Here is a 14,550-nt window from a genome sequence, read left to right on the forward strand (position 1 = left end):
CTTGGCCAGTCCGAGCCGGTTACTTCCGGTTTAGCATTCAGCTAACTTGAATGGGGATTAAATAATTTAATCGTGCTGCTCTTTTAGACTTTCCAAATATTATCGAACTGAATTGATAAAATTCTGATAGTCATTTCGCGAGGGGTTGTGTCCACCGATTTACAGACGTCTCTTTCGCCTTGTACTGCAAATCTATGGGGGAAAGTCTTTTTGGGCCCCATGGCATCACATGTCAGACCCGGAAGTTGCAATTCCACCGTGTGGCCACTATGTCAAATTGGCTTCAAAGCTTGGCGCACTTCCTGGGGGCCTGTGTGAAGCAATATGTGCTATATAAATAAAGTTGACTTGAACGAATATAAAATAATCATAAGAGAAACGCAGTCATCGCAAGTACATAATATATCATTTCAGAAACAAATCTGTCATTTTGTAAGTTACCTGTAAAATATACTCCTAATGTTTCTACTCATTTCTACTCTCAAATGTAGTCAGTTGTTACTTTTTTACTTTGTATCATACTGTCCAATAGTAAGTCTCAATTTAAAATATTTTATGAATAAATCAAAGTTACCATAATACCAACTTATACATCTCAAGTATAATTGGGGAAAACATTTGCACACTTTTAGTCTTCCACCAATTTACAAATACAAAGCTTTTGACATTTATAGACTAAAATCTAAATTTATTCTTCACACACTGTGTTTCTGTGTGCTTTCAGTGGGATCACTCCTTACCCGTAGTGGGGTCTGGTGGTCCAAACTCCAGCGGATAGCGCAGCACATTATAGTTGTTCCAGACATAAAGCTGGTTGTCTCGAGGGTTGTAGTCCACAGAGGAAATATACTGATAGGGGTTGGGGAAAGCGATGTTAACAGGCTCCTCGCGGGCTCGGTTCGTATTATAGGCATACATCACAAGGTCGCCGCCTGATTCGCTGTCATCGTCCTGGTAGACGGACCGCACGGCGTAAAGCACACCACACGCCATGAAGGCGTTGGATGCCATCCTCTTGTCAAAGCTGGTCTCCCAGGTGCCTTCAAAGCGCAGGGTGTAGGGGTTCACCTATGGACAAAAAGGAAATGTTGAAACTGGCCTAGGCTTATATATATATATATATATATATATATATATATATATATATATATATATATATATATGTATAAACAAACACACTGGGAAGCTTGACAAGATAGTTCAGTTTGGGGGGATTTTACTTTTATCTTCAGATTCTCAGGTATAGAATGCATAAAAGTACTACGTCAAATATCTAACAGTGCTAATATTATGGTCATTTTCAGGTTCATAAATGTATTTAAAGGTTGTACCAGAATAGGTTTACATGGTTTAATTTTTCAAAAACACCATATTTTTTTTGTACTGCACATTGCTGGAGCTCCTCTTTTCACCCTGTGTGTTGAGCTCTCTGTTTTAGCTACAGAGTGAAGCATCTCACTTCTGTTCCATCTTTGTTGGGAGTCGCACATGCGCAGTAGCTATAGGGTAGGACCACCAGCCAGTCAGAAGCAGACTATGAGGGCGTGCCATGCTAGCAGCTAGGCGAGCATTATAACGTGTCTTACAAAGTGAGGCACGTTCGTCACGGAAGTAAAGGCTCGACTACAATAAAGCTGTTTGGAGCAGTTTGTGAACAGTGTTTTCTCTGGAATATGGTAAGTCCCTTTGGGGTGGACTTTGGGCCTTTTCACTTTGTAAACTTATAACATGCACAAAAAAGATATAAAACACAATAAAGGAAAGGGGAAAAAAAGCCAAAAAGCATAATATGAGCCTGTTAATGAATAAAAGCAAGTCTACTTGCATTTCATTTCTTGATATTCTTTTTTTTTTATTTCTGTGTGCAGTTTGATGTATCATTAAACTTGTTTATCATTAAAAAATATTTTGTTATAAAAATTTACCATATTACTCATGTTTACATGAACCCACAGTCAGCACAAATAGTACTTCTGCACAATAATGTAAAGATTTATAAGCACAAAAAGTATTCAACCCTTAGCTATAGCTTTGGAGAAGAGATATTTATTTGCCTTCATGCAAAGCTGCTTCTTCTCAATATACCTTCAAACTGTATGCCGAGGCATAACAGAGACCTCCATGTGTTTGTTGCACTCTGACTAAGTAGGAAAAATAATAAAACTCCCTAGAACCCAAACAATTCCTTGATGATGAAAATGATCACTTTCAAATTTATTATTTTGTTGCTCCATTATTTTACACTCTCATAGCTCATGCAGGGTTTGATATTTTAGATGGATGGTTTAACTTACAGTTAATCCATACAGTTAGAAAAACAATTTCCTGGTTAGGTCAAAGATAGTGATAATAAATGGGACATGTCTATCTGAACAACACATTAATTCAGACTGTTTGTGTGGAAACTTGCTGATTTCAGTTTTGTTTGTTAAGAAACAAAGAACCAACTGGTATTAAAATAGGAATGTTCCAAAGTTTACAGTAATAGATCATGTTTTGAGTTTGTCAAGTAAGAAGGGCAAAGTAATGTGATGTGTTTAAAACAGTATGCACAGTATATGGTTCTAAACAATTGATGTACAAATGAGTAGACAACAATGCCACATTTGTTATGATTGTAAATCATTAAATCATACAATGTTTGATGCCAGGAAGAAACTGATTGTGGTGCACCAACAAAACAAATCAAATATTTACCTTAAGATTAGTTTTTGGAAATGATGGGATTTGAAATTAGACTTAACCTTTTACAGATGATTTTTTGTGACTCTTTTTACGGGCCAACGACATCTCGTTTGTCAGCGCACCGGTGTAATCTCAATAGTAAGTAATTCATGTGTGACATATGACCTTTCGCCTGACTAGTCAGATGAAATTTTTATATAATCTACTCCTGCATTTATAATCCACATCTCATCCCCCTCTGTACAGTGCTGTTCACCCACCTGGCTGACCACCAGTCGTCCATTGTTGGACTCAGTGGCATAGATTACCCAGAGGCCGTTCTCATCCACAGCCAAGTCAATATCCGATTTCCCTCCCCAGCGGTAGGGCGAGGTGTCATGGTAGTTGGCGTTTGTGATGATGGCCTCGCCGCTCTTGATGCGTGTCCGCAAGTCATACTTTACAATGTTTCGTGTGCGTTCTTTGTTGTAAAACACTGCACCATCGTACACCACAAACCCTGTGCCATCAACTCTGTTGGGCAACCTGTTGAGAGAGAATCACATGAGTGGTGCAGAAAATCAGGAGAACAAGTCAATTCATCTACTCTGCATGACACAATCCTACAAGATGGCCTCACTGTGAGCAAGCTGACACCACAGTTGGATCATTCTGCTATCACCGTCCATATCCACATCAAAAGCCAATAAATCAATACAGCAGCAGATGCTATTTGATCATCCAGGACAGTTGGAGGCGCCCTCACTTGTAGGTGGTTGTGGCTCGGTTCTGTTTGAAGTCTTCCCAGGAGGCATACTCATACAGCATGTCAGTGCGATAGGGGGTCCAGGGCATGACGTAGAGACGGTCCCCAGACTGCAGCGGGTCCTTACACCACGCCCCTGCCTGGTGCTCAGCCTCCTGCAGTAAGCTAGCCGGCTGAACTCGCAGCAGCGTCCCCGGACACACAAAGACTGGAGCAGAGGAGGTGTGTTGGAGCAAAAAAGGAAAAAAGGAAGAGACAGAATGAAAACAAAGCATTGTAAAAATGGAAGATAAAATGAAGATGGCAGGGGAGGGAGAGAGGAAACGGGGAAAGGCCAAAGACCATGGAATATAGAACAGGAGAGAGACATGGAGGGGACGGAAGAAAGTAGATAAAAGTAAGAGAATTGAAAAGGAGACAAAGAGTAGGAAGAGAATGGGAGAGTAGGGTGGTGAGGTGAGGTACAATATCAAATTTAAAATGAAGGAACATATAAAAGCTCATTTGTAGAACATCAGCATTGTGGTCGGAAAGCGTCTGGATATGATAAATGGGAGATTTCTCGGTGCTGCCATGGCTTAGATGTAGTCTCTAATCTAATTTATCTTGGCCTACTTTTTATTTGATCGTGCATTTTCTATTTCAAAGGCCTCTGCTTCTCTCTTCTGCTACTGGGTGGTAAAACAGTAATTGTGCAGCTTGTTTTATTAGTACTCAAATTTGGCTCTCAGTCAAGAGTAATGCCTCAAAGAAACAAGCATCCTGGGGTAAAGATGTGAGGTTGGCCAGGCCTCCCCTTTCTCTGTAACTGAAACTCGGCTTCACACACTCACACGCATACCGGACGCACAGATATGTACAGATACAAATTACAGTCCCTATTCCAAACAGACATATGTAGATGCACACACAAAAATACACGGGAACCCTTACACACAATCTATATACCAAACACACACACACACACATACACACACACAGAAGATGTCTACTTTAGGCAGGTGGAGGTCATCCACTGGGGACTGGTGTAAATTGGCTGGCTGATGCAGTGTGTCCCTGCCTGACAGAGAGAGTACCCTGGGACCACTGGGCATGTCAGGTGATCTATGAGGAAAGCTGCTGGCATCCTCGCCACTCTGACATCACGGGGGTACCAGAGAGAGAGAGAGAGAGAGAGAGAGCGAGAGAGTGTTGGAGGCACTACAGAATAAAACAGCTGAGGAGTCCCCACGTCTCCTCTGCCAGCTTATTTGTGTGGCTCTCTGGCTTGGGGTTGCGACAGAATTAGACACCTGCTGGTCACCTCATGATTGAACGCATCTCTGAACTAATTGGTCACTGCAGGGGCACTTGGACACAGATGACATACAGCACGCGCGCGCACACACACACACACACACACACACACACACACACACACACACACACACACACACACACACACACACACACACACACACACACACAAAATCCCAATACACACCAGGATAACACACAACACACAACATGCATGCACACACTGCCACACAGTGACTGTTAGAGTGATGGATCAGTGTAGGCTCTAACTGTCTTGAATATTGCATGGAGTCTGGAGCAGGAGGAGAATCATAACAGAGAAATGGAGAAGCTTCAGGCTTTTGGAAATCCAGCTTTTTCTTTTCGCTGTCTGTCATGCTGCTGTTGTTGTTAGTGGCTGGTGATCTGTGGTGCTGGGCCACTTAGGAATTAGCCTGTTTTGTCTGAGGGGGTCCAACAGGGATTGAGACCGGCAGCCAAACAGGAATCTAATCAAGCTCAGGCATAAACAAACACTCTGAATACAAACTCTTCACAGGGAGGAGGCTTGTCACGCTCTATTGTCAAACCAAAATGCTCCCTGGAAAGCAAAGACGCCTGAGGTGTTTGCTTTGCAAATATGAACGTGGGTGACTGAAATATGCAAAATAATGTTCAGAGCAATGGTTAAATCTGGCACTTTCACTTACAGCTGAACAATGAATTTTTTGATTAACATCTATGCCAACTCTCCCTCACACCACAATAAAATGGCATTTTTATCAATCTGGACACAGCATGAGTTCACTGCAAATAAACGGAAGCTGTGCACCAAAGCATTTCAAATAAAGGCCGTAAAGGGTGGGGTTTTATCAGCGCAGAAAGCTATAAAGTAAAAGAAAACAACCACTAAAAGTAGGACACTGCCTCAAAAGTACAATGCTACCGTAAATAGAGAAATAAACAGCATGCAGAAAGCAAAGCAGCGGCTCTGCATGTAGGTGACCCATAAACAAAGCCAGGAACACTCTGCCTCAAGGTAGAATAAAGGACAAAGAAACACAAGCATGCAAGCCTATTCTCTACAGTTACAAAAAGGATGGCCAACCAAAGCAAAGTAAGTATTAATATGAATGCTAGCATTCATCTTATTTGTTGCCACAATACAGTGAAACTGATATGTATTGCAGTACAGTAAAGGGCAGAAAAGCTTCCATATTATTCCTTATTTCAGAGCTTTAGAGGAAGAGGGGTAATGTGCTGAGTCATGACTACCTATAATACTATACAGGTAAGAGACGAGAATGCCCTACAATCTATCATGGTGCCAAAGTAGTTGTTGGTTACAATCATTGCAATACAATTTACACTCACTACATTGTACCCACCACAGTGCCCCTCCCCCCCCAAAAAATATATGATTCTGTTCATTATTGCACCTAACCTTCCAGCCCTGTCTTAAATTGGTAACAGTGTGTACTCTATTCGGCTCATCATCACAATAACACTGCAGCGCAGCATGGACTAACAGTCTGTCATCCTCTGCCTTCCTCCTCCATACTTCTCGCTCTTCCCTCCTCTCCCGTATGAACCCTGGTGGCTGCCGATCAGCAAGCCTTGGTTTATTCTAATGAACCAGCCGTTGGGTGGGCCCAGTGTCAAAGGGGATCATCAGCGGCCTCCAGGCTGTACACACAGGCCATGTGGACACACACACACACACACACACACACACACACACACACACACACACACACACACACACACACACACACACACACACACACACACACACACACACACAGGCCAAACAGAAACAGTGCTCACGCTTCACACCCTGCAAACCCTGCCTAGGGGGCTTTAACTCTGACCTGTGCTCCCCAGCCTTCCTGTTTACCAGTTCTTTCTGTCTCTCCCTCACTCTGCCTCCCTCTCTTTCCCGCTAACTGTGAAGGGCGTAGCAGTGGGAAAACGGAGCAGCCAAACCCTAACAGTAGAGCCTATGGTACAAAAGGCTATTATGACTATAGCATGAATGAGGTATTGGGCAATAGGCAATAGGCATTAGGCATTAGGCGTAAATCTTGAGATTAGGCATTATCCTATTCTGGCTAAAGCAGGTTAGCTGGAGTAAAATCCATCTGGGATTATGTGAGATAGTTAGATTAATAGATTAATTCCTTTTTTGGGGCGGATGGAAATCTTGCAGTCGTGATTATCCCAGTGAAGTCTCCAGGCAGCTCAGACACAACACTTTACCCTACAAACTAGCCAGATGGCTAATGAAACTCACCTTATCAGGGATTAAAACTCAGGCTGTAGCTATCATACTCTAGCATGCCAATTATTGCCACACATACAGGGAAATACTACTGTAAGAACTGACTATTTATCTCTCTAATCCTTTTCCCCGGCACAGGTCAGCTGTTACTTGTCAATATGAGGCTGCAGTATAAAATGATTAAAGTGCCTGTACTTTCCTGAAACTGACAGTAAATATCTCCCATTAGTGTCTTGCAGCAATTTGTGATTGACTGGTAACGCAAAAAAAAGTGAGCGCTGACAGCTTTAGGCTAAATTTAGACCATTCATTTTGGTTGTCTTCTGCAATCCATGGTGTTTTTATGTTTGATGTGACAGCATCATGGTGATGGTTAATGTATGACTTTGAAGATCTAAACACCCCCCTGCCAACAGTTGGCAGCTGTTTCAAAAGTGGCGTTCTCATTGATTGTTTGTTTTTTTGGTTGTTGTTGTTTTTTGATCTGAGGGCTCTGCTGGCCCAAGCCTTTGCCCAGTCCATAGTCATGGCCTGTTAATAGAACTGACTGCTGAGAGCATGCTGTTCTAATTGAATCCTACACCTGTTACTGGCAGGTGCAGCACGCAGGCAGCAGGGGGCAGAATTGAGCATGGCATGTTACCCCGCGTCCATGCTGGACAGTTAATGGGCTTTAAGGGTTAGTGTGTGCATGAGTGTAAAGTGGGTCTCCTGATGGTATGTTGATGTGCATTCATGAGCCCATTAGTGTGTGTGTGTGTGTGTGTGTGTGTGTGTGTGTAGGCATGCATGTGTGCAGTTCAGACTCAGAAAGACAGAGAGGGAGAGAGAGAAGAAGAAAGCATGAAGAAGGATGTGAGCGTGTTCTGTGTGTGCAAATAAGAAGAGAGAGAGAGGAGTGGAGTAAGAGAGAGTAAATAGGTTATTTCCTGTGAAATGAGAATTAGGAGTGAGTTAATCTGCTGAGGAGTGACATATAGTGACAGAGAGAAGAGAGAAATAAGGAAGGAGATGGGAGAGGCTCCCATTGTGTTTCTGCTTCCTTATAGACTACAAGGGGGTCAAGTCCTGGGAGTAAAAACACAATACAAACAGCCATGCACAGACATATACACACACAGACACACACCCTTATACAAACACACTCTCAGACAATGCCCGCACGTATACACTGTCCAGACAGTGAATGAGGCAGGTGTCAAACTGGCATCTTTATCAACCCAAACATTCACCCCAGAGAATACCCTTCACTGAGACCAAAAGCTGGCAACTGCTAGATAGTGTCCATTGAAAGAAACATATTATCTGCCTTGGAGTGAAGCTGACACTGAGTGACAGGAAAGTTGATCTGGACATGGCTACAGGCTGCAGATACAGTAGATGACAGTGGGACATGCAATATTGTATACTGACTGAGGTTTGAGCTGTGGGGTAACAGTAAACCTGCATGGCTGTAACGTTAGCCTAGCCTAGCCTGCCACCGCCCTGCATGTTCATACTCTGAATTGGGTCTCCCAGAGGTGCTGTCTCTCCATAAAAGGTCCTGAAACCAGATGCTGTGATTTATATTTATGACCACCTGCCTCACTCACTCACCTCTCTTTTGTTTGGCTCTAACAATGCAATGACTTCTGCATTTACAGTCAATCCACCCAATAGGGTGTCTGCACTGCCTCGGTCACATGACTGTGCTTGTGTGTGGTGGGTAATTCCTAATGAGGCGATGCTGCCTGACTTATCGTCACTATAGCGACTGCTCTCCCTCTCTTTCTCCATTCCCAGTGATTCTTTGTGCTTTCCTGTCACATGATGCAGTGGTTTCTCACTCAATCCCTCTGTTCAGCTGTTTGTGTGAGTGATAGCTCTGTCCTTGTATGCTGTGCCCCCCCCACACACACACACACACACTCAGAAACACCAGGATTGTTCACAGTGGTCTCACACTGCTTCCTTCTCTTTCCTCTTTCCTTCAGAAGCTAACAGACTGGAGGTGAGAAAAGTATGGTGGACACTAGTTAGGTTCTGTCAGCAGTGATGAAGAAAATACAGTAATGATGTGGTAGTGTACTCTGCTAGACTTTCAGCAAAAAGGGTGAGAAAGGTACAGAGGGAGTGGTGAGAAGGAGAGATGGCTGATGCCGACATAGTCTTAAAATAGCCTAACAGTAGGTAGGTTGACAGAGTGTTGGACATTCATTGAACAGGATCTCCTGCATGTGACATCATCACTGCATGTGCACGTCATCCCAATCCAAATCTGTCAATCAGCTGATCAATCAGTGAGGATTAATTTGACAGACATGGTCAAGACACAGGTCTGGAATGTTAAGTCAGCCATAAACAGAGAAAGGAAGTGTGTTTAGCAGCAGTGGAGGGATGGATGGATTAAGGTGGGGTCAGTGCAGACAGAGGAAAGGGGTATTCTTCTTTAGTGTTAGTGGGAGGAAGAGTAGTAAATAAAAATAACCAGTTGGGGGAGGCGGAAGCAGGAAGAGGAGGATTTTGTAGCTTGCAATTCCACTGCAAGCAGGGAGAGTGAGCTAAAATGGCTGCTTGCAGTGGTAGAAAAATGTGAGACAATGATCCATGTTAATGAAAAGCCATGGACACGACGACAGAGAAAGGGGTCCATAAACCAGTTAATGCCAACCTCTATAGGAGTTAATTCCTCCAACATATGGATCCAGCCATGGGGCCAGAGAGGGAAATGGCTTAAGACGAGACAGATGTGAGTAGGGGTGGGGGGTTCAGAGAGAGTTGACGAGGGTGAGGACCTGAGAGAGGGAGTTAGGGCTCATTGGGGACTCTGGCACTGATGACCACTACTCTCATCTTGACCTTGGGTATAGGTCAGGTCTATCTCTCCTTTTTAAGAAGCTAGTGATTGAGGTGCCTAGCCATGCTGATTGGGGCTCTTTAGGACTGCTTCAAGCAAGGCCATGCTGCTGCAGAGAGGCCATTACAAGAAGCTGGAGCACTCCCTACAGGGGATACACCTCCCTCTGCTATCCCCTCCCCTCTCCTCCCCCTCCGGAGCCTCATTGAACACATAAGGAACCAGGAGGGATTGACTGATGTGGACGGGTATAAGGGGGGCACAAGTTCACAGTGCATGTGTAATAAAGAGAGCAGCGAGATGGCAGTGACAAACTGTAGAAAGAAAGGGGAAGAGGGAGAAGAGAGGTCGAAGAGGAGTGTAAGAGCCACTCAAAAGAGCCTGCAGCTGCTTGTGATGGCCAGATGTGATCTGAGAGATAAACCAATCTGCGTAAGGCGAGAGAAAGAGAAGAAGAGAAAGGGAGGATGAGAAACACAACAGAAAAAAACAAGAAGTAAGGGGACAGTGAGAGAAAAAGAGTTAAATGGAAGTGTGATTAATTGAAAAAGGAAGAGACAAAATGAGAGGACACTGAAGCACCTGGAAATGGGATACTGTAAAAATAATACTGAGAGCAACTTTGGCCAGTTACTGTGTTATCCTGAGAACCAAAAAAAAGAGGGGTAGAGATACAGTATGGAGATAAGGGTCAGCTGAGTAAAGTAAAGAGAGGATTTTTTTTCTTAGATCTGAAGGGACAAATAAATCTCAAAAGCAAAATAAGTAGAAAGATACTTGAGAAATGTAATGAGAAATGTGAATTGTTAGGTGTATGAGAGCCAACAGTGTAAGATAGTTTTGGAAAGGGATTGAAAAAAGAGAGAGATTTGCCATCCATGAGATGATATGAATGTATGTTGTCTGTAAATTCAGGCTGAGATGTGCTATGTCGTACAGAAAAGGAATGAAGTTAATATCTCGTTTATCTCTCATAGATACTGGACTGGCCTCCCATGATGCATTTTTGTGTGTCTGTGCAAGTGAGTGTGTGTGCGTGCGTGCAGGTCAGGCTGGTGTCATCAGAACCAAGGAGGAAATCTAAAAGGATTTTAGAGTTTTGGTTATAGTTCAAAGAGAGATAAATAGAAAAGGGCAGAGGAGGTGAGTAGAGATTGAGAAAGAAAAAGGAGGGATATCAACATCAAACATGACCACTACACAAGGTGCTGGGTTAGGAGGGGATATGGGGGGAGGAAGGAAGACAAGGGAGGAGGGGAAGGGAGGAAGGGGCGAGCTGTGGTTGTTATGTTCATTGTGGTCTTTACCTTTTTGATCCACTTCTATTCAAGCATCGGAAAAAGGAGAAAGGAGATAGAAAGAGAAAAGAGGAAGACAGTAAGGAAGAGAAAGAGAGAGAGAGAGAGAGAGAGAGAGAGAGAGAGAGAGGGAAAGTAGAGAGAACGAAAGAAAAACAGGTGCAGGAAAAAAGAGAAAATTGAGATTAAATAAAATGCTGTCCTTTCTCTCTCTCTCTCTCTCTTGCTCTTTTTTTAAAGCAAGTTATCTATCTGTGTTATGGTTGGCTACTCAGAGAAAGGATGGCTCAAATGGAAAATGAGGAGGGAAAATGGCCTGACCTGGGTTTAAATTAATTTCCATTTAATTTCAGCTTTATCAATAAACCCCCCAACAACACAATCCTCCCCCAACCACACACTCTCGACCCCACCTCCACCCCGCTTATTGCCACATCCCTCCCACTTTCCCTTACGCCCCAAAGTACAGCTCCAGGAACCTGTTGGGGACAGAAATGAGGAAAAGGGAGAGCATCTTTGTGCTGTAGTCTTCTTTAGCTGTGGAAGTAAACAAAGAATGGGAAAGAGATGGTAGATGGAAAGGTGGCGATGAGGATGTCTCTATCTGTGGCTAGTTGTCTTCGGAGGGATCGTTGACTCCCTCTTTTCTCCTCTCTCTCTCAAAGTACAGTTTGTGTTGACATTAGAGTGGTCCCTTGATCTAAAGAAAGGCGTGCTTTTGGCTTTGCGCAATTTACAGAGTCAGGATGCTCGCTATAGAAGCCAGCGATAACACTCAACCCATCGACCGGCCAATCAATGGGGAGCTGCCGGCGTGCCTGGCCGAGTCTGGCTCATCAAAGAAAAAGAGAACAAACAACAGGGGAAAGGGAGGGCTTGACAGAGTGGAACGCCTCAGAAAAACAGAGTGAAACCAAGAGACAAGATCGGGGGGATGGGAGAAAAAAACAGGGTAGGGACAACAGAGAGATGAGAGAAATGTCTGGCGGGCTCATCACACACGAATGGTTTGCTGAAGTCACACCATGGCCACAGCTGATTCGAGCAGGTAAGGCGTGGCTCCCTCCACATCCATGACGCTGTTTAGCACCTGCTTGTGTCGCCTCGTCTGGGGAGGTCTGTGAGCAGCTGGACACTCGAGGAGAAGCTAGCAAGGATCTCAGCTTGGCCTTTCACATTACAGCGCTGGCACATGCCTTCCATCTGTGTTTGCTGGGGCGGAAGTGTCTCTCGGGAAAAGACGTATCAAAAGGCACATGGCTGGTAGATCCCCGCTGCGGCCGTGATTGTCATGTATGTGTCGTGGTAAGTCTGATGTCTCCGGGGAGCCCTGTGAAATTGTCACGACACCTTGCAGGGTTGCCCATAAAGGAAGAAAAAAGGTGAGAGCGAGCAAGAGAGAGAGACAGAGAGAGAGAGATGTAAAGAGACAAATAGCGAGCAAAATAAAAATTTAAAAAGGGAGCGTTAGCAGCAGTAGCCTGATCTGTGTGGGGGATGGCCTTGCATCTTGGCAGCAATCCAGCAGAGGCAGCATCAGTATCAGCAGCAACACTGATCATTTATCTTTGTATGCCAAGATCAAACTGGACAAACAACCTCCATGAAGACCTGGTAGCCATTTTCAGCCTAGAGGGGTAAACATGGCAAAGCTATGAATGCGAGTCCTGTGAAGCTGGGGCAGTGGGCAAGGAAGCATTACATCCCTGCCACCAACTGTGAGTGCAATCATTAGCTCCAAGGTTAGGGTAGCAAGGGACCGACCAGAGAGCATCCAGAGCTTTCATCCTCACTGAAACAACTGCAGGGGGGAACATATGGAGTTTTTCAGAGTGGCAGAGCTTGTCCACTTGTCCTCAAAATATGGTATTCTAAAGGTTATAAAAGTACCACTGACTATGTTTTCTTGAACACGGGGAAAATGACATGTTTGATGCACAGCGGTGACATGTACTGTAGAGAGAGAGAGATAGAAAAAAAGATAGAAAACTTCTTCAGTGCTGCAGAAAGGGAGAAGAAGAATAGGGTCGGTGGAAGACTGTTGACTTCATTTCTTCTGCTCTTAGTTGTCCTGAAAAATAGACACGAAGCAAAGCCACACGTAAGATCATCACACGTACCTAAGGAAACACACACACATATACACAGAGAAAAGAGACAGAAACTCATCAAACTGTCCTCACAGTGAGCAGGAGGTTAGTTTAAGGCCACCTTGGTTGTTTGTCTGATTCATTCAGCATTTCTCTTTCAGGGCCCTTTTGAGAAATAAGCCAGTGCCCTCTCTCCCCTTAATCACTCTGCTCAGCGCTCTCTACAACCCTATCAATTACTCCCACACTAATGAGTACAACTAGAAACACACACACACACACACACACACACACACACACACACACACACACACACACACACACACACACACACACACACACACACACACACACACACACACACACACACACACACACACATATTGTTGTACTGCAGGACAACTTAGCCTCCTCTGTCTCTTTCACTGTGCTGAGAGATAGTGTGTCCTCTCCAGCTTATTCCGTCCTCTTCCTTCCCTTTTCTCTACATTTTTTACGGTAAAGAGTCATTCCTTTCCACAACCTAAGAAAAGCCTTCTGCTTCTCATTCACCAAACATTTATGAGTCCCACGTCTAATGGTGCCCCTATACATATTAATAGAATTTAATTTTCATATATAAAAAAAGTGTTTCCTTTTCCTCCTGTCAAAAAACTTATAAGAATTCCATTATTCCTTCTGCTGACAAAATCTTCCCAACAAGTCTACTATCATTTCCAGCGGCTTTGTGTCCAAAAAGCAGTGTCTCGTAATGAGTAGGCAGCATTAAATACATTTGTGGGGAAGAATCAATTTCATTAAGTGAAACAGTGGCAGAGCCACAATATATAAATGTAAAGGTGGAGAATATGGAGTTACCTAAGAAGCTCTGTAGAATCTCTTCTGTACTGCCTGAGCAGGCACTTTTAAAGGCAGTTCTTCAGCTACCTGCACTGTGCATATCAACAAGATAAATCACAGCTGATGAAGTAGCAGAGGCACAACACTAAGTCTAATGGCTCTGCCATGGCTAGCATGGATGGCCCGAATCAGGAGCATTAGGAGTCAATAATGATGTAGTACTGTGTTCTGGAGGAAGAGGGGGGACAGGTAGAGTTTTCTTGCAGGGTAGATTTACTTTGACTCAGTGTACATCTGTGCTAAGACTGCAGTGTAGGGTTTCCACTGCAGTAAATACACGTTGAAGCTGTATGCATGGATATGTGATGTTTTAATGTAATCCAGCAGTCTACAGCAGGCTGTGACAGTGCAAAATGAGAATTCTGTTGAGCCGTTTTGTCTTGCTCTGTTCTGGCTGGCAAAAACAATGCTATATGGCGGGGAGGCCTAACAGGGTTTTT

At 43.9% G+C, this 14,550-nt stretch overlaps 1 protein-coding gene across 4 annotated transcripts in view; it reads right to left on the reverse strand.

The window, feature by feature from the left end:
- The window catches only part of adgrl1a (adhesion G protein-coupled receptor L1a), a 165,191-nt gene that overhangs the window by 19,157 nt on the left and 131,484 nt on the right, over positions 1-14,550 (reverse strand). For all 4 annotated transcript variants that reach the window (XM_028598530.1, XM_028598533.1, XM_028598531.1 and 1 more), the window contains 3 exons: positions 3,431-3,638; positions 2,946-3,210; positions 741-1,068 (listed from right to left, as the gene is read on the reverse strand). In XM_028598530.1, coding sequence (XP_028454331.1) covers positions 741-1,068; positions 2,946-3,210; positions 3,431-3,638 — 801 coding nt within the window. The remainder of the gene's footprint in view (positions 1-740; positions 1,069-2,945; positions 3,211-3,430; positions 3,639-14,550) is intronic.

Source organism: Perca flavescens, chromosome 15 (genome assembly GCF_004354835.1).
Source record: "Perca flavescens isolate YP-PL-M2 chromosome 15, PFLA_1.0, whole genome shotgun sequence".
Classification (NCBI taxonomy): Eukaryota; Metazoa; Chordata; class Actinopteri; order Perciformes; family Percidae; genus Perca; species Perca flavescens.